Here is a 24275-nt window from a genome sequence, read left to right as displayed (position 1 = left end):
GTATGTATGTATGTATATATTTGAAACATCCTACACGGTAATGTATTTTGACTTCTGCATACGTCAGGGATCCTTCCATATTTGTTCTGTGTGCTTCATAAGCATGTATTTGATTTCCCTATTTATGGGGTTTCTTCAGCCTGTTTTATATAGATTTTAGGACATTCTGGTATATGCTTAGATGGTCAGAGATTAGATTTCTCCAATTTATCTGATATTGACAGAATGAGCAGATGAAAATTAGAGTTTTGATTCAGTGGTGTTCTCAGGTTGCTGATTGAGCTGCTAAATAAGAAGGACAGGAATTTAGTTATTAACTGTACTTTACTGCAATCTTTATGCATTTTGATTCTACATGAAGGGTAAGACTTCTTTTTTCTTTTTCCTCTTTTTTTTTTTTTTTGAGGAATAATACAAAATTAGAAACTCTGTCCCATTACCTTCTTGTCAAGAGAGAGCAGAATGTACCACACTGCACATTAAGAAAGATGTAAAATCAGTAAGACACAGAACAGTGAAGGTACAAATGGCATTTTTGTCATTGTCCCGAGATTGCAAAATCTGTGTGTTGGTACTGCAGTGTTGTTTCCAAAGTTATGTGAGGGTTGTTAATGCCTCAGTGCACAGTGCATACATGATGCATCTGAAGGACTTCAGAAGCAACGTGGTGACTCAATGAAATGTTGTTGTAGCAGCTTCCTTAAGAGTTGGACTCAGTGATCTTTGTGGGTCCCTTCCAAGTCAGAATATTCTGTGATTCATTACATTTCTGTGTTGGGAAAATCATAGATGTCTTTTTGCTTTTCCCTTTTTTTCTTTTTTTTTTTTTTTTTTTTGACATTAGGGAAAAAACATATGATTGGTGTGACCTGTCTTTCAGCTTTCATATTTGCAGTTGTAAAAACAATGACTCCTCTGGAAATTAAAAAATACGATCACAATCCAAGGTTCCTGCTTTATGAGTTGCAGCACACTGTAATTATTCATAAGTGCTGTTCTTTCTGTCTTAATTCTCAATTACATCCCCAGATAATCCATGTCACCCCACTGTTCACAGGGTTGTTGGATGCAGAATAAAAAAAAATAGTGTTTCCTAGTAATAATTTCCCCAGATTTGCTTGTTCATGCAGAAGGATCCGGTGCATCCTAACCTTTCTTCTTACTTGGGTATCAAACATACAGATACAGTATTTTTATCACTTCTTGTTTACTGTATCTCTGTCTTAGTTTACCAAGATCTTGTATTGCTATTATTTTTTATTTTCATTATATAATTTAAGTCTATAAGAACCAAACTGTTCAAAGCTCTTGGTGTTACTTGAGCAAATTCCTTTTTAGGACACTCGTATTATTCTGTCCACAAAATCTTGTTTGGTTATGCAGGTAGTTGCATATTCTGTTCCTCTGAACTGTGATCCATCTTTAGAAGTGTAGCTGTTTGCAGTGGCCATGAGACACTTCTCTGTCTTTTCATTTTCTTACTATATTTTTGACATTTTTTTCCTTAGAGCTGTAAGACAATATTTAAAAAAAAATCTTCATACATCATTTTTTTCCATTGTTTTACCAAGCTGTATTATTTCATCTGTGTGGGTTCCTCAAATATATTTAAAGCGTTCTTCCCTCAATATTATCTGTGAATTTTTATCACAAAATCTGCTTATTTGCAGGTGAATTGTGTTAAATTCAGGCCATACAGTGAAACATATGTGAAAAATATACATCACTCATTGTTTAACTTTTTTTGTTTGTTTTTTTCATCTTCACCCTATAGGGAATATTATTATTACTAGGATGGTAAAGAGAGACTATTTAATCTGATATATACTTAATAAATATTTTTCTGTTGCACTTTACTCTGGCAACCAAATACTTTTTTTTTTTTTTACGTTTAGCATTTATATTGGCTTCTCTTGCTTAGCTGTGTGAATTGCTTTTATAAATGCTTTATTTGCTAAAATATGTGATTCCATCTGTTCCAAAACTATTTTTAAGTTTACCTACTTCAAAAGCACACTTCCATTTGCCACTATGAAATGCATAAAAAGTCTTTTTTCTTACATAAAGGCAACTGTAAGGATAACAATGTTGCCAAGTGACATGATTTTATCCTAAAATTAGAAATTTTCTAAAAATTTCCTGCAACTGAATTATTTCTGCTGTTTGCCATGCAGTGTTTTTTCCTTTTTCATCTCCAGAATTATTTACAGTGCACATGATTAATGCATATCCCATTTTTCTATCAAATGGGAAGGCAAAAGTTAAGTGAGATCTACAAGAGCCTCGGTCTCATGCACTTCTAAGGAAGCTCCTCAGATAGATGGTAGGTAGTAAGTGCCTGGAGGAGGACTGTGAAGAAACAGAAAAATCCAGTTGAATGAAGTTGGTGGGAAGTAAAAAATATGTAAAGACATAAGTTAGAATAAGAAGTTGCAGAAGAGGCAGTGTGGAGGGATCTGAAGAAGAGATGGAGGCAGACAGGAAGGTCCACAGAAAGAGGGTATAAAATGTAGGAGGGTTATGGGGGAGGTGAGCAGAATAAAGCAGCAGAGAATGAAGGACGAGATGGGAAGCAATTTATATGAGTTTTCTTCTAGAAAATGTTCAGCATATTAAACCCAAATCCTTTCTTGGGTTTTGTCATTTAAGGTCTGTTTATTCACATGTAATGTTTTTTTCCTTGCTAGTTCAGTCGCTTTGCATTTAACAGTCTTCTTGCAAAAAGTGTATTTCAAATAAGTCTGTATTTATTCCCTTAAGAAAATGTGAATGATTTAATTGCAGAGGATCATACTTAATGCTATAGATGGTAACATGAAAGCACACCAAAAGCAGAAGAAAGGAAAAAGGGAAACATAAATCCTGTCATCAGAATAGCCATCAAACAAGAGATAGGGAGAATTCTTGAGCATTAGCTTTCTGTGCTATGTAACTTTTTTCCAGAATGGAAAACTCTGGAAAAAAGTTTCATGGAGTCATTCGAGCTTGACTTCATCATACACATGATAAAAATATTTCTTTAAACTAGCATCTGTCCTAAGGCAACATTTTTTGTAATGAAAGTTAATGAAAACTGACATACTGGAGTTTTTTTCCTCCTGGAACAAATGAAAACAAAATTTTGATTTAAATATTTGAAACCACTTTGTAAGCCTCAACTAGAAGAAAACTAGCCCTATCAGAAGCTGCCTGACTGCCTGATGCATACCCTGCCATGGTGAACCAGCCCAGGCTTCTCCCCAGCTGTCTTCACTATGATAGTGGACAATGCTGGAATCATTTCAAAAGCTCCATGAAATGACAAGAGGTAACAATTAAGTAGACTTCATCAAAGTGGCTGTTAGGTGGTGATGGACTTAAAATTTGAAGCATGAGAGCTTATGTTTATTTCCAAACTTAACTTTTTTTCTTGCTTAAAGTCTCAATATTGTGATCTAGATCTTCAGTGTCCAACCTACTTTTGGAATCTGAAGTTCTCGTTAGCATTCTTTGCCAAGTTTTATAGTTGGAAAAAACTATTTCCATTGTAGTGTTGATGATACCAGATTTTTTTTATTATTATTGTTTTTATGAGGTGGTACTTTGATCATTTTGCCACACAGGGCATGAAGTTCCTCATGAGGTGACATTTATTTATATATGTATGTATGTATGTGTATATATACACACACATCATTTAGCATATATATAGATACAGGTGTGTAATAGATAGTGTATATTTGTGTATATATCTATATATACACAAAGATTTTGTGTTCTTCTCTCATACAGAAATTAAGTTCCATGTGAGAACAGTCCTTCAGTCTCTCAGTGCATGCTGACACACTTCAACATTTCATTCTGTGTTGGGCTGTCTGTGACTCAGTCAATGTCAGTTGAGACAAGGAAGTATTTGTGGGGAAAAGGAAACGCCCATTGATTAAATGTTTTGGTTTTTTTTGTACTTGCTTTACAGGCCAAAGTTCAAAAAACATCAGTTCATCTCCAAGCATAGAGAGCTTGTCTGGAGGACGTGAATTTACAGGATCTCCACCTTTGTCTGCCTCAAAAAAGGATTCCTTTTTCAGCACCATCTCCCGCTCGCGTTCCCAAAGCAAAACTATGAGCAGAAAAGAGTCGGTGGGTTCTTTTAATTTATGAACTATTTTAATATCACACTGCATTAACTTACTCGTTGAGACACTCATTTCTTCCATACATTGAGCACTTGCACTTGGAAATGTTTCCCTAAGCACGCATTAATGGCCAAAGCAGAAATAAGCTATTTCAACTTTTTATGTTGAGTGACATCTCCATCATGGCTTCCATCCCATAATGGCTTCCATCCCGTTATCCTGCCTGAAATGAAACTGTGCAAGTGCCTGTTGCCTCTGCGAAAGATGAGAGAAGTCCTGTTAAATTTTTGCTTTCTTAGACTTTTGCTATAGTCCTGAAGTTAATAAACAGTTCAGTGGGAAGCTTGAATGCTCAGCAGATCCAAACATGTCCATCTGTTGTCCCTGAAATTCCTTAATACATCAGAGATTTCCCAGTGTCTGTAGCATCTGTAGTCTGCAGTCACAGTTCTATTTCTTGTGCAGCTCTGACCTTCCATTTGGTCACAAGAAGCTAGTATTTAAACAGATTGTTCTCATCCAAGAAAATCAGCTCTTATCATGGGTATGTTCCAAAGAAATTCTCATCCTATCCAAGATATTTTAGGAACACTACTTTGACAAACTAGGTATGCCATGGAACATGAGGATTTTTGTTTATTCTCTATACACATTTTCCTTTTTCACTCTGTTGACTATAAAAGAGTTACATAGTAGATGTAATAAGTTATATATTTTGTAAGGTGAAGGCACAGTGGTTTTCTCCATTCTTTCTTCAGAAATGTAGGGTCATATAAATGCCTATTGATTCCAATATATAGGAATTGTAATAGCCAGATTTCTGTTACAGCATTCTTCAGGTGTTCAGAGCTAATATTGCACAGAAATTTCATCTGAACTTCTCAGTGCTTTTTTACTCTAAACAGCAGAATCTTTATTAATAGTCACATCATGTTTTCAGTTTGATATTCAAAACGTTCTAATGAAATGCACAACTTCGTGCAACTTTGTTCAGTTTTTGTTCACTGAATGAGAGTGTTTAATTCTTGTTCCAAATGTTTTACTGTTGTCTAAAGAAAAGCTGTGTTTTGTGGTTAGTCAACAAGAAGCTATAATTTTGGTTTGTGACCATTTAAAACATGTTGAATTTAATTTAAAGCTAAAACAACAATTTAATTTCTTTCTGCTTGTCCTCATGAGTTGAAGAAAAATAAATACAGCAGTATTGAACTTTTCTTTTCATGTGGCTTAACAAGATCTAAATACAGCTTTCATTTTCAACTTTTATCCAGACCAGAACTTGGGGGTTTTGAAGCAGTAGAGTTGAAGAATAATTCCTCCTTAGTCGTCTAATAGGAGACAGGAGAATTTACCATTATATATTCATACTCAATTAAAGTCTATTTATTAGTAACGTGTTTTTTTAAGGTAAATAATATCCCAAATTTGGGGTATTATATAATTCTTTAAACAGTGGTACATAATTTATATTTTAGCATTTTATGATTAAACAGCTAGAAAAGGTTTCAGGTTATCAAAATCCATTTCCTTGGGTTCAGTTTTTGACTCACCCTTAATATAGGCAAACAGAATTTGGCAGATCCAAGAGGAAAAGGTTTGTTTAAATCTATTTTCTGGTGCACAAGAGAATGTTGGTTTTTGTTTTCCTTTAAATTTCATGGTACTTCATTTTCCGCATAGAGTAGAAGACCCCAAAGAGTTTTTCCTGAGGTCCCAAAGTAGTTGCATCAGTAGTCTTGAGTTGAACAATTACTTCATTTACAGCTGTTTTCGGGAAGCAGAAGGCTTGAAAATATAATGGATCCACATTTTTTAATTTATCAAACTGAACTGGTTTACATTTTTAATCTTATAATTATACAGATTATGTCAACCTTTGTTGGAGCATTGCCATGCATCAATCTCTTTATAAAAAGATGGTTTTTAAAACATTGGTTCTTGGTGTGGCAGATGAAAGATAATCCATTTTGTTTTCATCCTTGTATCTCTAATACAAGCTTTTTCCACACAAAGTGGAAATTGAATGCATACATAAAAATATATCCTTTAAGATGCAGTTAAAATAAGTGATTTTGACAGACCAGGGGCATTACTGTAATGGTGTCATGGGGTGGACAGGGATGTCATTGTCACAGATTGGATCTGGAGTGCTGTGTCCAGCGCTGGGCTCCCCAGCACAAGAGAGATGTGAGCTTACTGGGGGAGGTCCAAAGGGCCACAAAGGTGATAAAGGGACTGGAGCATGTTTCCTGTGAGGAAAGGATGGCAGAGCTGGGACTGATCTGCCTAGAAAAGAGAAGGCTCAGAGGGGATCTCTCCAGTGTGTATCAGTATCTGGAGGGAGGGTATGAAGAGAACAGAGCCAGGCTCTTTTCTGTGGTGCCCAGCAACAGGACCAGAGGCAATGGGCACCAGCTGCAACACAAGAAGCTCTGTCTGATCATCAAGGAAACTTTGGTTTTTTTTCTCTTGAGAGCAGCTGAGCACTGGCGTAGTTGCCCAGGCAGATTGTGGATTCTCCATGCTTGGAGATATTCAGAAGCCATCTGGACACTAATCCTAGGCAGCCAGCTAGGCTTGGTGGCCCTTCTTGAGCGTGGGCTTAGGCAAGATGAGCTTCTGAGGTCCCTTTCAACCTCAGCCGTTCTGGGATTCTGTGAGAGCATAAACACTCACAGAGGAATGTGACATGCCTAAATTCTTTCTTTCCTAAAGCCAGTCCAACAAATTGAGCTTTATCTGTGAGAGTTGCAATCAAAATTGATACTTAACTTGTTTCATTGCCTCCAGGACTAAAATGTGTCCATTTCTCATACTAAGGCCTTCTAAAAGTTAGTAACATGTGGGTTGTATTTATTCTTCTACGTATTTATTTCCCCTCAGATGCAAAGATCAGTGGAGTGATTTATTTCTGTTGCCAGAAACAGATGTCCCCTGTTTGAAATGAAATTAATCTACAGCCTCAGGGGTGAATGCACAATATCAGTTCATGTTTTGGCAGCCCATGGCATGCTGATGTTTTTGACATTACTGTTGAGTGGCACAAAGCTGTATGTTAATGTGAGGTCCACCAAAAGGGTTTAGAAGCCTGTGTTGTGCCCAGTGTTGAGAGGTTCCCTGCTCCTTTGTATTCTTTGTGACTTTCTGACAGGAATAATTTAAGCAGCACTTTCTGGAGCTGTCTTCCTGTAAACAAATACAGGAATTTTTAATCTGTAATGCACTCTAGTGCCCACTATCTTCTGAATGGCTCAGTTTTGCTGGAATAAAATCCTACAAAATTCCCTCTCCCAGCCTGCCTACTGCCCTCTACTTTTCGGTGGAGTTGTGGAAAAGGGTGAATTTGTGGTCCATTTATTTCTCATTATGTTTCATTTATGACTCATAAATCATTAAAGAAAGTCTACCCCTCTTTTTAGCAAATAGCAAAGCTGCTTAGACGTTGATTCTGGCAAATATGGTTGGCTAATTCCAGTTTCTGGGAGAATATTCTGTAAATTGCTTTCAGACATAGAGATGTGCCAAAGAGAAAACTTCTGAGTCAAACAATATAAACATTTTTAAAGCTTTCTTTAAAAAGAAAAAAAAAATTAGGAAAATGTGGATTTGACTGAAAATAAAGTTTTGATTTGGAAAAACTTTGTGTTTTAATAAGTAAATTTCTACATAAAAGGTTTCAACTTAAGAAAAATCAAATTACCCATTTGGAAAATACATTAGTTAAAAAGTTCCCAAGAAGAAAACGCTTCTAAGGAAAATCTGGAGCAGTTTATTTTCTTTACTAAAATAATTTGCAAACATGGTCAGTCAGAATCCTCATTTCTTCACAATAATATCCTGAACAGAAGTGTCATGCATTATGCTGGTTCTGATTGCACAGACTTTTTAATTAAATCAAATTTGACAACATGTGCTATTGTCCCCACAAGCATGTATAAACAACTGTTACTGTCTGTGATTTATGTAGCTAGTCTGACTGATTTGAAGTTAGTTATGAGTACCCCTACAGGTTAGAAAATTAATGTATGCCATTATTTTCAATTAAATAGGCATCTGCTGAAGTGATTTAAGAACCTGAGTTTTAGCATACAAGTAGAGGTGGTATATGAAAACCAACAAGATAATAAGATAAATACTAGAAAACCACACAAAGAAAACCATGTATGCAAAAATTCCTTTGAAGAAGAGCATGCCTTTTGTGCATGGTACACATCTTAGAGATGGTTTTTATTACCATATATCTTTTCCCTGGCTGTTACTTTTTAAATTTTTTTAGAATGTTTTAAGCAAAATACTTGTCAGTTGAAACTTACCAATACCAAACATTTATTTGGAAGTACAAATGCTATGATGAAATGTCTTTTTTTGTTAAGCATCGTAAAATGTGCCCAGAATAAGTTAGTCTGTGTACATCAGCCAATTCTTGATCAGTATATTGGATTTGTTAGGCCTGAGGTTAAAGACATGTTGATTATTCTCAATGCCATTAAGTTTAAAATACTTTAGTGCCTTAATGTTTAACTGTAGTTTATACTGCAGGACATATGTCTTCCTTATTCTGATGTGACAGGCCAATTCTGACAGAAAAAAAAAAAGGCAATTTATTTAATATTCCAGTGCCTGTCTAATTTTAGAGTTAGAAGAAAAGAATATTAAATTTCAGATGCTGACAGGTCACATGAACAGAGTTCATAGAAAAACCTCTGAGATATTTTGGAACTATGGTTCTTTTCTTGGTTACCTTCCTCTGGCTTACATGACATCCAGTAACTTAAATGAAGGAGCTGGAAACAGTAGAAGAAAAAATAAATTACCATTTATAGTTTCTATTAGAAATACTTGCAAGTTTCTTATAATTTACTAAAGCAATAGCTGTATGCATGAGTGGCAGCTTTGAATCCTAGAGCTCCTTATCTTTGTTGGAGTGATTCATTTCAGGGAAAAGAAACTGTACTGTGATAAAAACAGGAAGTTAATTGCTTAGGGAAAAAAAAAAAAAAGAGATGAATAAAAAACCCAAGAGGCTCTGCAGTGCTTTTTCTGTCATATTACGAGCAATAAACATGTATAGAGAACAGACCTGTGGGGCCATTTGGAATATTTTTGAAATGTCAGTGTAAACTTATCTTTCTCTGGTACAAAAGATTCAGACACATGTAGGTGAATACTATTTTCCAGTAACTTCTGCACAGAAGCAGAATTAAACCACTTCAAAAAAAAGGCAGTAAGAACATTAAAAATTATTGGGCAGCACTTTGAAATTGTCAGAAAGAATTTAAAAATTACAAAAATCATGAATGGATGAGACCATCATCAGTTTTTGCAAAAGGATCAAAGTGACTGAGGACACAGGAAGTGTGACACTTCACAGCAATCATGCTACCAGCAGAGGTACAGGACTTGCTCTGTCCATCCTCTTTCCATACATTAATCATGAAGTTCATGTTTCGGCATCCCAGTAGAAAAGAAAAACATATCAGAGGGTCTGTGTCAGTAGCTTGAGCTGCCCCATTTTCCTTTTCAGTGGGAATTTCATCTCTTCATCCTGCTCTTTTAAGACAGCAGCATGAAATTACTGTCCATTTCTGTGCAGAGCTGAGAGACCTGCACTGAAGTCTGAACAAAAACATGGATGTGGATGAGACACATGCCTGTAAAACAAGCTGTTGTTTTATATGAGTTTTTTGGGCGGAAAAAGTTTCTGTGTTTGAAAGATTTTTTTCCCCACTGGAATAGGTTGTGGCTATGCATTTAATAGCTTGATTCTTATTTTTGTCTGTGTTTTGTTAAATCAAACAAATCCCTATGAAAACAACAAGACTTGTACTTCTGTTATTTTAACAATGTGGTATAAATGGTGTATATTTATAGCCCCTGCATAATCACTATACTTAAGTTTTACCTTCCTTAAACTCTGAAAAATTAGAGATTCTAAAACCCTTAAATAAATAATTGTCCTCTGGTCTACATCCTCAGTCATGTTAGGAATCATAACAAAGATCAAATACATCCAGCCTAACCAGAGGAAGATGTAGTGAAACTATTTTTGCAACTCATGCTTAAAAAGAATTTAAATGAGTATGAGTTTAACAAAGGATGGGCTTTGGGAGACTGTGTATGTTGAACGAGTGTATTGAAAAGCTTATTCAGGCAGCAAAATCAAGAAGCATAATTATGTAAGTACATCACACCTTATCAACTCTTTCAGTAAGGTTCAAGTAAATATGTTAGTGTTTCCCTCTCTCATTTCTCTTACATTTGCCACAGTGGACTTACGCAGTCTTAAAAGGCAGCAATGTGTTGTGTAACATATGGGCAGAAAGTCCCTCAGATGTCATAGTGAAACGTAAGGGAAGATATGGGATTCTCATTGGCCTATGTGTTTATTTATAACTATTTCCAAAATGCTTGCAGCCATACCATCTAAATTAACGTATCCCTTGTATTATTTATGAAGGAATTTTCCAATATTCTTAAGTCAACAATCTCAACAGCAGAACTGAGAGAAGCCTTTTATCAGCATTTCTGTTCAAAGGGATAATTTCTAGTACCCTGCAGCTCTTTCTCTTCTTATCTCTTCCCTTACCAAGTGGAATACCACCTATTCATACATACTGAGCTGTTCAGTGCCTACCCATCCTCAACGAGTTATGCCCAGCTCTTTGCGTTTCCATGGATTTTGCCGGTTTTTAAGGGTTTCATTTTTAAACTGTCTCTTGGCAGTCCCAGAGTGCAGTGCCAGCAGGTGGACTTGTGCAAGCAGCAGGTAGATAAGTCTCCCATGTTGAGTCTGCTTACAGAAGAAATTTCTTTCCATCCCTGCTTTTTTTGTCTCCAGGCAGGAACTTTCTCCATTAGTTGTATTTATCCTTCCCCATCTTCCTGCTAAGGAAAAATTGTCTGACCACAGAAGCAGAATATTTTTAAGAGGAAAATGTACCCAGGTTAGATGAAAACAATCCTTCTCATGCTCCAGTAGTACAGTTGCTGGTTTCTAGCTCTGAACAGTGAGGCTGGTGCACCTGGAACCTGTTCCAATAATAGGTTCAACAGTGGGAGCTGCTTTGGAAAATTCCCAAGCCCATGGTCCTCTGCCACTAACATCTCCAGGCAAGGTGGGATATGGAAACTGAGCTGGCAAATTGACTTTGAACTGTTTAAGATGGAAATTCAACAGCAGGACCTGGTGATTAGAAGATGTTAGCCAGAGTTTCAGTTATTTTCGGAACTTTAATTAAAATTAAATATATCTGTCAGGTTGTAGGGAGATTCTCTGAGGCACCCCCTTTTATTTTCTTCCAAATTTCTACATATTTTTAGCTTTTTTTAAGAGACACTAAATCAAATAAATTGATAATCATACATCAGTACAATAGAATAGCTATTTTGCCTCAAGTTCACAATCTTAGTAGACTTTATAAATAAATATGGATGGTAAATAAATACTGTTTATATATAAAGAATAATGAATGAACATATAAACTCCTGAAACTAGGGGGCAAGGAAGAGGATCATTATTCCACTTTGGAAGAAGATAAATAATTGACCACAAATTCTTGTTTCTTGTATTTCAAGAAAGCTACAGATACATAATGCAGTAAAATAATAATTTTTCTTACATTTTGAAAGTGTGGGTCTCCTCAACAAATGCTAACTCTAGAATGCTAGAAATTTGGATGTTGGAAGAGACTTCCTGGGTTATTGGTTATACAGAATCCAAGTTTCAGCCCCTTTCAGTTTTGTTGGAGCTTGATCTCTATTTTGAGGGAGAATGTTAAGTACAGAAATTCTTATTCTTTTATATCTTTATTATAATTTCTTGGTTATGTTTATGTGTGTATAGCTTGTAGAAGCCTCATGAAATGCCATCCCTTACTGTGTTTTTATAAAGAGCACACACAGGAAGTAAGGATTGTTCTAATGCCCAGAAATATGTGCCTTTGCAGGTGTATGCCTGCTAGTATTTTAATTTATTGCCAAATTTGTCTTGGTCTCAATCTACTTGAACATTTTTATCTGAATTATAAAATTCCTTTCTTGTCTTTGATATTCATTTTCAATTTGATCCCCCTGAATCAAAGAATTTTTTGTTGTTGTTGTGTTGGTACATAGCCTGATTTAGCTTGGCTCCTTGGAGGTACAGTGAATATTTTGTTGAGCTTTCCTTCATTTTTTTGTTTTATTTTCTTATTTTTTCTCAGTCGTATTTCCCCCACCCCTTTCAGAAGGTTGTCACAAATAGACGTTCGCAATTTGGCAGTAGCAGTTCTGTTTCCATTTCTAAAACAGATAATTACTCTTCTGAATTTACTTCTTTGAGAAGTAGAGGTTGCATTGTATCCTGAAATGTTTTCAATTTGATAGCACTAAGTTTGGAACCTCGACTTCTAGGATTACTGTTTGTCTAATTCATTTGTGCTTATTCAGATGTCCTCTGATATATTTTGAGATATACAGTACTACCAGAAAGCAAAATTGGAAAGCAACAGTCAAAAGAATAAGTCAGAGGAGGAAAGAGTTTAAAAATAAAAGGTTTCTCTAATCTGACAGCGAACCTGTTTGTGCTTTAAGAGTTCAGATCTAGAAAAGCACTGAAATAGGTATGTAACTATCAGAAAGTATAAAGTCTAAGTAACTGTGCTTACTAGCACTACACAACACTAGTGAATTAAGAGAAATTTTGAAGAATATATAAGAAAAAAGGGAAGAAAGACATTCCTGCTTAAGCTATCTCGTACCACATTAGAATAGCTGTTTGAGTTATAATGGTGCAAAAGAAAGCATAAGCAGGAGTTAAAGGTATAAAATAAAAACAGGGTTCATGTTTGCTGTCCCTACAGTCTAAAGGAGCAAAACACAAGCTTGTAGGACTTAGCTGAAAGTACTGTGCTTAAAATGTTTAACATTTATGAAAGTATGTTAAAAATAATAAAAAACTAGGCAGTTGTGAAGATGTGAAGAACACAAAACATTACTTATTTGGAAATATATTAAGTATGGGGTTATTTCAGTTACCACATAGATAAATACTCTCAGTAATGGTTCAGCACAGGAAACCAATACAAAACCTCTACTTCTGCAGGAATTAGTATATGAAGGCAGTATCTGAACTTCTTTATGTCCTTACTGGGTAATATATTAGTATTCACAAAATTTCATTTTGTGCAAAGATTTCACAGGTACCAACATTTTCAATGTAAAAATAACAATATACATTTCACCCCTGACTCTAATGTGCTAGGTGCACTTTGATCTAATAATTTCATAGCCCCTTTCACACAGAAGAAACTTTCTCTAAACATCTGAAAAATAAATGCTTTATGAAAACTCTCTCAGAAATTCTGCCTTTTCGTCAACAAGAGTTTGGCTCCATGCTGAAGCCATGTCTAGAAGACTGACTAATATAGCCATATTGTTTCCATGTCCTCCCCATATGTGTGTCTCCAGCCATCTGTTGTCTCTTGGCTTACACCGCGAAGTCCTTCAGAGAAGCAGGATTTGTCTTCATGTTTGTACAGCACCCAGCCGAGCAAGGCCTTGGGACTCTGAGTGATACAGTTAAATAACAAGTTAAATTCGTAAATAAAATAAATTAAAAGCTTGGGTTAAGTTCCACTGTATGCAATTCAGTGCTCAGAAACAGGGGTTTCTGGTTTAAATGTCACCATATGCTGTACACTATTCTGTGGCTGGCACAGAATATAAAAAAATTATGGGGGTGTCAACCAACATTCAACTGTCAGAGATTCAAGATTATAAGGTTAAATCTTGTATTTATTTCTTGGATTAGAAAATGAAATAAATGAAAGTCCTTCCACAAAATGGAAGGAGTAACCACTGCTTTTGACTTCAGGGGAATTTGCTTAAAATTAAATGAGAAAGCAATTTATGCCTTGCATCTGAGTCTTGTTTGACTTGCAAACTGCTACTGACATCTAAAAAGAACACTCTTTGTATTATTTATGAATAAGAATTTAAGTACTGGTAAGACTCTTAGTGAGTTCCTGGCTTCAGGATTTCCATATATCAATCTCGTTTTCCCCATTATTTTCCTCTAAATGTTTTGAAACCTCATCAAAATTATTTTCTAATTTGCCCTGCCAATTTGCCAAGAGGTTTGGGATGTTTCCTGAGTGCTCTTACTATGAATACTGAAAAAACTGAAATTGTGACTGAGCAATTTAATATAAGAAAAGTAGCTATTAACTACTACAGGAAAAAACAAACAAGCAAACAAAAAAACCCCACACCACCTTGAGCTCAGGATATCACTTCTGTTCAAATCTGTATAGTCTGGAAGAGTATTCTGGGCAGTACTATTCCATGTTTATGTCATGTTCTCCACATTTCACCCAACCCAGCATCATTGACCAGCATCAGAACAGACCCCGGGAAGAATGAGCTTTTCTGCCAGCTCAGTTTTGTCACTGGTTTGGGGTTTTTTTTGTTTTAAATTTCAGCATTAGTGCTTACATACCTTAAATACCTTTAAATACTCTTTTCTTTGAAGATAGTTTCTTTTCCACAGCACTTAGCACTTGATGGTGCTGCCAAGTTAATTCTTATTCAGAATTCAAATTTAAGATGAATGGAATTCTGCCATTCTGAGCATTCATGAATGAAATGCTTGGACACACATTGTTGTAAGCTTTGACAACAGAGTTTGCTTTTCCTTGACTTTTCTACTTGGGTTAAACAGACAAAAGTACAATATTTCTTTCATCTCCTGAATAGCAAGACTGAAAACTAAAAGGTATTGTGAAAGAAAGGCATTACCTTCCTGATTTTCCATGTTTGTTTTCCCTGTTTTCCATAATTCTGTATTAAGCTACATGCCATATATTCAGGAGAAAATTTGTTTAAACTGATAAAAGCAATTTTAAGAAAGAGTGGCTTCCTTCCAAAACTGTATGTCATCAGACCTTGTAAAGGATACCAAATTCCAGTGCCCATACCCAGGTCTGCAAACTTGTTGCAGCATGTAAAGCCATGAGCTGTAAAGGGAAAGGATTACAATGCCAAAAGTGTAAAAGTTTCTGTTCTTGACTATACTGACCACTTTCCTTTTCTTTTCCTGATGCAGTAAAATTTGATGGAAAATGGGGCATGGGGAAACATTGCTGATCTCATTATGAGCTCAGGAGAAAAGGAAGGATATAAAAATTTATTTCCATATCTCTCTTTGTAAAGGTGAGAAGATAAATGAAAGGAAGGGTAGTAAAAACAGAAGAACAAGCTTTGGACAAATGGGGAGTACCAGAACTGTATAGACTGGAGGGGAAATAGCAAAGAAATGTCAAAAAATTAATCATAAAGGAATTAGTTCTCGTGGCAAAAGAAAAAAAAAGGAAATGTAACAATATAAGCAAAGTTCTATATGTGGGTAAGAAGAAAGACAAATATGAGAAACATAAATGTAAGTCAAGTTTTTTGCAGATTCAGTCTTGCAAAACTAGGAAAATAATGAGAGATGTATATATGAAGGCACTCTAATAGAATCTTGATTTTACTGGATACATAAATTCTAGCCTGCTTTATATTGTTAGTGAAATGTAAATCAGTGTAGTATCACAAATAAATTACTTCCTTTTCATTCTCCTGTTAAACTCCAGATGTTAATGGTTATCTGTAAGGCTCTACATCATCTGCAGGGCTGAAGATGTGTCGTCGTTTTTTGAGAACCCTGGAGCTGAATTTTCAGAAAATATTAAGTTGTTTTTCTGCAAGATTGCATACGTCAATTTGCAGGTCTTGGTCTCCTGTGTCTGATGCAGTGATTCCTTAGTTTGATTTGCTGCTTGATTTGCTTCTCTTCCTCATAATGCAGCTCCCAATATTAGAAAATATTGAGCTTTATAGAACATATTGTTTGGTAAATTGACACTGATTTTGTATTTTGGTAATGAGTTGGAATCATTCACGTGTTTCTGGTGCTGTGTGTGTCAGACCAGCTGAAGGGGCAGTTTCAGCTAAAAGGTTGGTCCAGACCATACTGGACTTCTCCTGACTTTGGTTTGGACTGTTTGAAGAATTTATAAGTCTCTGTTCATTCATAAGAGAGGTCAAATCAGCACTGCTATGTGTATACAAAATAAAAATGGTATCCAGGCTGCTCATTTTGCTAGCACAATGAAAAGCTGCACTTAGAGGAAAGTGCAGTGTATATGAGAGCGTCTGCACTATGCTGACCATAAATCAGTTGTTTCATCTAGTACTGCTAAAGAATTTGACATTAGAATACTGAAAAAGGTCATTTTTCCTGAGGGTATGTATGATTTAGCTGCTTACCTGTACAGAGCAATCTTTGAAAGGCACTGTGAAAAGATTAGTCTTAGAAATGTTGTATAGAAGAGACTTCTGCTTAAGCTGCTACTTGGAATAAGACAATCACTGGCATTGGGGCAGGTCAGTGACTGAATAGAAACTCTCCTCTGTAACCTCTTCCAGTGCTGCGCTGCTCCTCTAGTGAAGAATATTTTCCTAATGACCAATTTGAACCTTCCAAGGGACAGTTTTGGGCCATAGTGCCTTCTGTATCATCTGTGAGGAGTTTGATTCCATCATCTTTGTCACTTCACGAAGTTACAGGCTCCCAGCAGATCCCCCTTGAGCTCCTCTTCACCAAGATAAACAAGCACTGTTTCTTCAGCCTCTCCTCCAGACCTGAAGCCCTCCCAGAAGCCCTGCACTGAGTCCTCTCCATTTTCTCAGTGTCTTTGAACTGCAGGCCCAACGTGTTATTAAAGGCAAGGGTTCACAAGCACTGAGTAGAAAGGGGTGTAATGACTTTTCTGGATCTGCTGACCACATTGCTCATAATGTAGCTCAGTGCAGCTGTTTACATTATTCATGATAAGAGAACTTATCTCTTAGTGGCTCAACAGCCATTGTAGCCTCCATATCCTTTTCAGAAGATCTGAAACAAAAAGTTCCTTCCCTGTCTGCAGTGATGCATTGGGATTTTTCTTCTCAGGTGCAGAATTTGCGCTTACAGAAATTTCTTAAACAGAAACCTTGAAAATATTTCTCTTGCCTAGGCTTCCTGTGTCTCAAGGTGTTTGTGAGTTGAAGTTCCACCAGTCAGAACAGCAGCCACACCTCCCAGTTTTGTATCATCTGAAAATCTACTGAGTGTACATTCTGTCTCCTTATCTGCGCTATTGATGAAGATACTTCATACCAGTCCATTTGTTACTGTGCTCATTTCCAAACATCAACTGGACATCAAGCTATTGACTCTGTTCTTTAAGCTTGGGATTCTGAACAATCCAGCCGACCTACTGTCCTTTCAATAAGCCCACACTTCATCATGTTATAAGTGACGATGCTTTTGGAAATGTGTCAGAAGCCTAATTACAGTAAAACTCCATTGCATTCACTTCCCTCCCTTCATCTGCATGCCCAGTCATTTTGTCATAGCGGGCCACCAGGTTGGTGAAGCATGATTTGCTCTTGGTAAATCCTTTTTGACTTTTCTTGATTGTTGTCTTGTCCTTTACATGTTGGATATTGATTCCAAGAGGACATGCTCCGCAATTTTTCCAAGGACTAAGGTGAGGCCAACCATTGTATAGTTCCTTACATACCCCACCTGACTCTTGTTTAGTATGTATGTAAAATTAACCTTTCTAGGTTAACATCAAGGATGTTCTGTAATAACAGTGATTTTTCACAGGTGGTAGCCAGTGGTGTTGCAATCACCCTGTCAGTTTTTTCAGCACCCATAAGTGTATCCCATGTGGTCCCACGTGTTTGAACACACACTGCTACTTCAGGTATTCACCAGCTTATTCACCTCCATAGCCATTCCTCTCCTTCCCAGGCAGTACATGTGGGGGTCTGGGAGCAGAGTTGGCCTAAAAAGTGACTTGCAAAATGGATTCAAGTGCTGCAGCTTTTCTGTACCATGTGTAATTGTCTTATCTCCCTTAGTTAGCAATAGACCATTTTTCTTGAATCTCCTTTTGCTGCTCTGCAAATCTTATAAAATTACTTCTTGTTACCCCTTAATGTCCCCCATTAATTTTTGCTCCAGATGGGGTTTTGTCCTTCCTAGTTTTGTTCATGTGCCCAAACAATGATTGTGTGCCTGTCCTTTGTTTCCTGCCATTGTTTCCACACATGTGCTCTTCATTTCCACCATTTCCACCTCCATATGTTCTTTTCCCATTTCAGTTCATTAAGAAGCTCGTTACTCAGCCAAGTGGACCTTCTGCCTACCTTGTCTGTATGTGCTGATGTGTATCTGAGTTAGGTCCCTGTTCTGTGGCAAAGTCCTCCCCACTAGATTAGCAAGTCTGTTCACAAAGATTTCTTCCCCATCTTTGCCAGGTGAACCTGTTCTCTAAGTTGTCTGTCCTCGTCATACTGGGAGCCACAAGCAAAATAGTTGAAGCCCAGCTAATGCCAGCAATTATGTAACTATATGTGGTTATGTGGGCTCCCTGGTACACCTGCTGCTCTCCAGGCTTTTCTGTTTTGCCATAGGTTTGAAGAGAAACACCAGAGGTGTTCCTGTCCCCTTCACCCTTGCTCAGGAGCCCTACAGTCACTTTTGAACTAAAATGATTTCATATCACTCTGGTTTTGGGGAATACATGAAAAAGCAGGAGAAAAGTCAGAGCATTAGATGACCCCAAACAGTCTTTTATAACACTGCAGAAGAAGGGTCCTAACAAGCACGAAACCTCCCTAGGTGACAAGTCAGGCTTGAAGAGTCACCAGCCACACAGTCACTCCTCACTTTCCCTTGGTAATGGTCTGATAAAGTATCCAACCTGAGTTCTTCCTCTGAGGGAGCCTGTTTTTACCCTTCTGCTGCCAGAAGTCACAAGTTCACAGTTCCATCCCTTATATCAGTGTACGCCCTCTTCCCACTGTATCTTGCCTCAGTTGCACCTTCCCTGTCTGTTGCATAAAGTTTAACACCTGGAAAGGTCTTGCCAATCACCTGTCAGTCACCCCAATGCAATAAACACACCTGCCTCTTCTTAGAGCTCCTCACCTGCTGCTGTGGAGCCACAACAGAGCAAAGCCCCCATCAGGGAGCTCACTCTCAGAGTGTGCACAGAGGTTGTTACAGCACCGCTGGTAACAGCAGAGGTGGAGGTTACATCTTGTAGCAAGTCATCACCATTTGGGTGTTGTCTAATTGTGCAAACAGCCCTGGGTCTCTTGTGTGTCAAGTGCCAAGTTCACTGTCTTGCCTGTTTGCCCATCCCACTGCCAGCACTCCTTGGTGCCCTTCCCACAATTGCCAAATAAGTCAGGAGCTCCAAGTTCATTTAGCCTTGTGCAAGGTTTCCCACTTGGAAAGGAGACCTCTGGCACTGTCTGTGACTCCCTGACCACAGCTCCCCTTCTTTGTGCCTGTTGGGTCTGCTGAACGCCACTTCTCCCCATGCTGGATCCCACTGAGCGGAAAGAACAGGGGATGTAGTTTGATCAGCACTGCTCTCACTTGCCAAGAGAAGAGGTACTGTTGTATAACTGAAAAGGTCAGTTTCAGACTCTGTTTGGATGGATTCAGCTGTCCAAAAGCATTTCAAGATCAATTTACCGCAGTTCTCACCTACAAATAAGAAAAAAAATTAGTCTAGGAGACATGGAAATATTTATTACAAGAAGTTAAATTTTCTTATTCACTTGTAGGAGATAAACTGGGCTTCAATTACTGGCTAATGATTTTAGAATTTGATTGTGTTTTTTTATAGTAGAATACTCAAATATTTTCACTTTTCCCTATCTTACAGCTGTAGTGCCAATGGGAGTTTAAAATTTATGGTAGATTATTTCTTGCAGTCAATAGCTGTTTGTACTAGAAAAAGGTCTTCTGCAGGAACATCACTTGAATAGAAATGTCAATGCAGATATGCTTGTACAGGCTGTGACAGAACCGCAGACTTTGAATGAGGTCACTCAGCAATTCTAAATTGGCAAAAATCCCTTTGAGGTCCAAGTGGTCAAAGTATGAGGATAAGAAGAAAAAGGTGAGAGTATATAATATAAAGAAATAGCAAGGAAAAAATATTTCATATCTATTAGGTGCAAGAAAAAAGCTGGTAGGCAAAAGGTGATAAAGTGATAATGCTACAGTTACATTGCTTTTTATTCATCAATTGCTTTTGGATTTATGATATATTAGTGCAAAGTTTCCTTAATTTGGTTCTGACTTGGTTTCTGATGGAGATTAAGATCACTTACATCTTTAAATCAAGACTGACTCATTCTATTTATTCTTGCTGATTGGTTTTGTTTTTTTTTTTTTCATTTGAAAAGTAATTCAGTCTCTAATTCTCAGTGATCTCCATCAAACAAGACTGTGATAGAACTGCAAAGCTCCAAAGAAAAACAGGAGGCTAAAAAGTTTCTTTGGCTTTCTCTGAATATTTTTAATTCAACTGCATACTTAAACTAGAGCCTGCTTAATACTGTTTGTGACTTAGCTTTGAAGTAATTTTTCCAAAGGAGTGGTGACCTTCCTCTGTAATATGGTCTTCAAAGTCAAGACTGGATGGATTTGTAAACCAGCAAACAAAGACATTCAAAGAGGAATTCTTAGCTGAGGTAGTTCCCATTGCATAGACAGGGCATGGGTAGTAATGCTTCTCTTGGGCTTTAAAATCAATTTTTTTAATTACTATTTTAAATTATAGTTGATGCATATTTTTTTAACCTTAACTTGATAATTTAGAGTAACTGCTTTATACTATGTGTGTTAAAAATAGTTTTCACCTAAATATTATGTATGATGGTGTCTGAAAGTGAAGTTGGCTGTGAAGACAAATGTAGGGATTAAATACAGATAGAGGATGATGGATGATTACAAAAAAAAGTGTACCAAAATATATGGCAGTAATGCATCCTTGAGATGCAGTCCTAGGTCTCATGAAATATGCCTCTTGAAATTCAAAATAAAAAAAGGGTTTCAAAGGAATAGCTGAGGAAGTTACTCTAAAAGAAATTAAAATTTTTCACATTTGGTGAGTTTTTTCAGCCAGTGCTGTGGTACTGTGTTTGCACAAGTGAAACCAGGTAGCTGGTCTATAAAAGAATCCTGAATCATTAACCTTTCTGAAGTCAATGTAGATAGATTTTTATTTAATTTCTTAGAAAAAAAAAGAAAAGAGTAGTACTATTAAACACGGAGAGATTAAAACCAAACTCTATTTCAATGAAGTGACAAAATTTTCCAAGAACAAAGTAATAGAAAAAGTTAAAAGAGGTCTAAGCATGTCAAGCATTAACCTACTACTTTTAGTCTGCATTATAGAAATTTTGGAGATTTTAATGCTAATAATCTCTTCATTGTAGGAGGAGGAATTAGAGGCCCAGATTTCATTCCTACAAGGACAGCTAAATGATTTGGAAGCCATGTGTAAATATTGTGCAAAGATGATGAACACGCATCTTGGTAAGTGCAGTACCTTGAATTAACCTGTAAATCTTTGCAAAGGCTCTTTCAGTGTTTGTATTAGAACTAAAACAATATTTATGTAGTACAGTGCATATTATTTTATAAGCCATGATAAAGATTGAATTGATGTACTCAGTTGTTCTATCAGATGCTGCCAGCCTCTGTATCTTTATTCTGTCACACTTTTAAACTTGGGAGTAGGATAGCCGCTGATGATACTAATAAGAAGCAGAGGCATTTTAGCACAGATATCTTTGATTTCTTGTATTATAAGAGACTTGTTGGAGCTCAAACCTTGTGAACTTACAGACTTGAAGTCCACTTGCAGTTTAACAGCCCCACAGTGATACTTGATGTGTGTAGTGATAGTTGTATGGTATTCATATATTTCCGTTAAATGTAACATTTTTATGATCTACGATTACCTTTGATATGTCAAAATGTTACTGTAGGCTGGATAGTTTGATATTTTTCTCAGAACAGAAGTATAGTAAGATAAAAGTCAATACATTGGGAACAGAATCCACAAATACTCCAGTCCAAAATCCTGCCTACATATTGCCAAGACAAATCTTGCAAGAGAAAGTAAACAAAAAAATTTCTCACATCGACCATAAATATTTTTAACCAAGTTTTGATAAAAGTCGTGGTTTTAAACTATGTTGAGCTGAACTCTAAATGTTGGTATATTTAGTTATGTGAAAAAGCACCATTGTTGAGAAATCAGGGCAAAACTGCAATAATTTTAAATTTATTTATGGCCTGCAATATCTGAGCAAAATAAATTAAAGTTGAAGATTTCAGTTGGTAGAACTAAGCATGTGATACCTAAGTTTGTCAGGCCAGAAAGTTCAAATGTGAAAACCATATGGTAATTGTATTTTTTTTCATGTGGGTGTTTTACTAGCCACTGTTACAAACCTAGGAAAAGCTATAAATATTGTATTGCTTGAAAGTTGGGAATTACAGCCTTGAAAAGCCAAGTCTAAACCTCTAACCCTGACAGCTTTAGTCTGATGTATTGTATTGCTTTTGTGAAGGCACATGACTAATGATGAGATTAGAAGCAAGCAAAGGGATAAATTATTAACTACTGAAATGATGGGGAAAAGATTGCTGTGTCAAGAAGAACAACTGAAGTTTCTTTCCTCTTGGAAAGAAGACAATGAGTGTTTAGCAAGGGTTTCAGTTCCAAGCATAAATATTTCACCAACTATAGCTGCACCAGGAATCAGAATAAACCCAGACAAATCTCCTTGAAGCAATCTGCCTTTCAGCACTGGATTCATGAACTGAAAGCATATGATCTGTGATCATATCAAGGGGTTAAACCCTTTTTCACAAACATATTAGAAACAAAAGCATTTAGGGCCAGCAGTTTCCCAGAAGCACTGTGGAGGGGTTTGTTACCCTCACAGGACAAGGAAAGCCATCCCACTTAGTGCTTTGGCTGTGGGGTGTCCTGGGTGTATTGTGATGCCCCTGCAACACTCTCAGAGCCTGCCAGCCTAGTCTCTTCCATGTCTACTCCCTGTACTTCTTCACAATATTCCTGCATGTCTTGTGAACATCATGGACTATTAACTTTGTAAACTTGTCTTACACTGGAGTGTTTATATCCTATAGAGATTAACAGTTACAAGTGATAAACAGCACAAGAGAGACAGAGACACCACCAACCTTCACAGCCTCTACATTTGTAGCAAATTTATGAGTTAAGGTATGCCCAAATCAACCAGCAGATGATCCACATGAAGGCAGGGAAAAAAAACCCACCACAGTTCTTGATGATGTGGAAAAATCCCAGGAGGCTGTGCTAGAAAATGGATTCTCTGGTGCATCATAGAACACCCCCTGAGGAATGTCTCCAGAGTCCATACACTGCTCAGGGCTTCAGAGAAGGGCAGCAAAACAAAACCCAAGAGCATATCTGGTTATTTCTAAAGGGAAAAGTTAGCAGAGGTACCTACATCTGATTGTCCCCCAGGTATCCATTTACCCATGAAAATGGCTTTGTTTCAGAAACTGCAGAGCAGATGAGTTATATCACTCCTCTTGTAAACTGTAAAATCTTAACTTCAGGGATATTACTTCTTCCTCTTGGGCTGAATTTTTCTGACTTCATCACCCAGCTATTGGCTCGTGTAGCATTTTTAATAACAAAGTTAAAAATCGTCATTTAATTTACCTATATCCAGTGATAAAGTAATCTCTCAGCACTGTTTTGTTAAATAGAACACTACATTTTATTTTATGTGAGTTACTTTTTAGACCACATCATTTTTATGGTCTTCCTTTGAATTCTTCAGGATTTTCATATGTCTTTTTAAGTGGGTTAATTGTATCAGGACATGCTGTACCAGCACTGGGCCCAGGAAAGTGGTTACTTAGTTCAGGGAAGGTCATCTCTCTACTCTCCTGTGGCATTGCTCTTTTTAAACATTTGTAATGCAGCATCACATTAGTGGTCTTTGATGCAGTGATAGTTTGAGGTGATAATATGTTATGACCTTTAAATTTGGTGAATCACAGCTTTCTAAACAGAGGCATTTATCCTGTGGGTAAAATCAGGAAATGTTTATTTCCGCCTGTGTTCCTTGTATTTGACGATAATAAAATTCACTTCTTGCCAATTGGCATTTTAGCTGAATAATTCAGGTAACTCTGTGATGTACTCCGTTTTCTTCTGGCCTTCTAAATGCAGATATAACCATCATATATGTAATGGTTGTCTAAATTGTTTA

The 24275-nt window shown here is 36.8% G+C and overlaps 1 protein-coding gene across 6 annotated transcripts in view; it reads left to right on the top strand.

Moving 5' to 3' along the window:
• TBC1D5 (TBC1 domain family member 5) overlaps positions 1-24275 on the top strand; it is a 316432-nt gene that overhangs the window by 270614 nt on the left and 21543 nt on the right. For 4 of the 6 annotated variants that reach the window (XM_059470481.1, XM_059470490.1, XM_059470498.1 and 1 more), the window contains 3 exons: positions 3956-4119; positions 17636-17668; positions 21429-21528. In XM_059470481.1, coding sequence (XP_059326464.1) covers positions 3956-4119; positions 17636-17668; positions 21429-21528 — 297 coding nt within the window. The remainder of the gene's footprint in view (positions 1-3955; positions 4120-17635; positions 17669-21428; positions 21529-24275) is intronic. The other 2 variants (XM_059470507.1, XM_059470524.1) reach the window with 1 other exon arrangement.

The sequence above is a fragment of the Ammospiza nelsoni genome, chromosome 1 (genome assembly GCF_027579445.1).
Source record: "Ammospiza nelsoni isolate bAmmNel1 chromosome 1, bAmmNel1.pri, whole genome shotgun sequence".
In the NCBI taxonomy this organism is placed as follows: Eukaryota; Metazoa; Chordata; class Aves; order Passeriformes; family Passerellidae; genus Ammospiza; species Ammospiza nelsoni.
The sequence above is the reverse complement of the archived record's forward strand: the minus strand, read 5'-3'. Positions and strand labels throughout refer to the sequence as shown.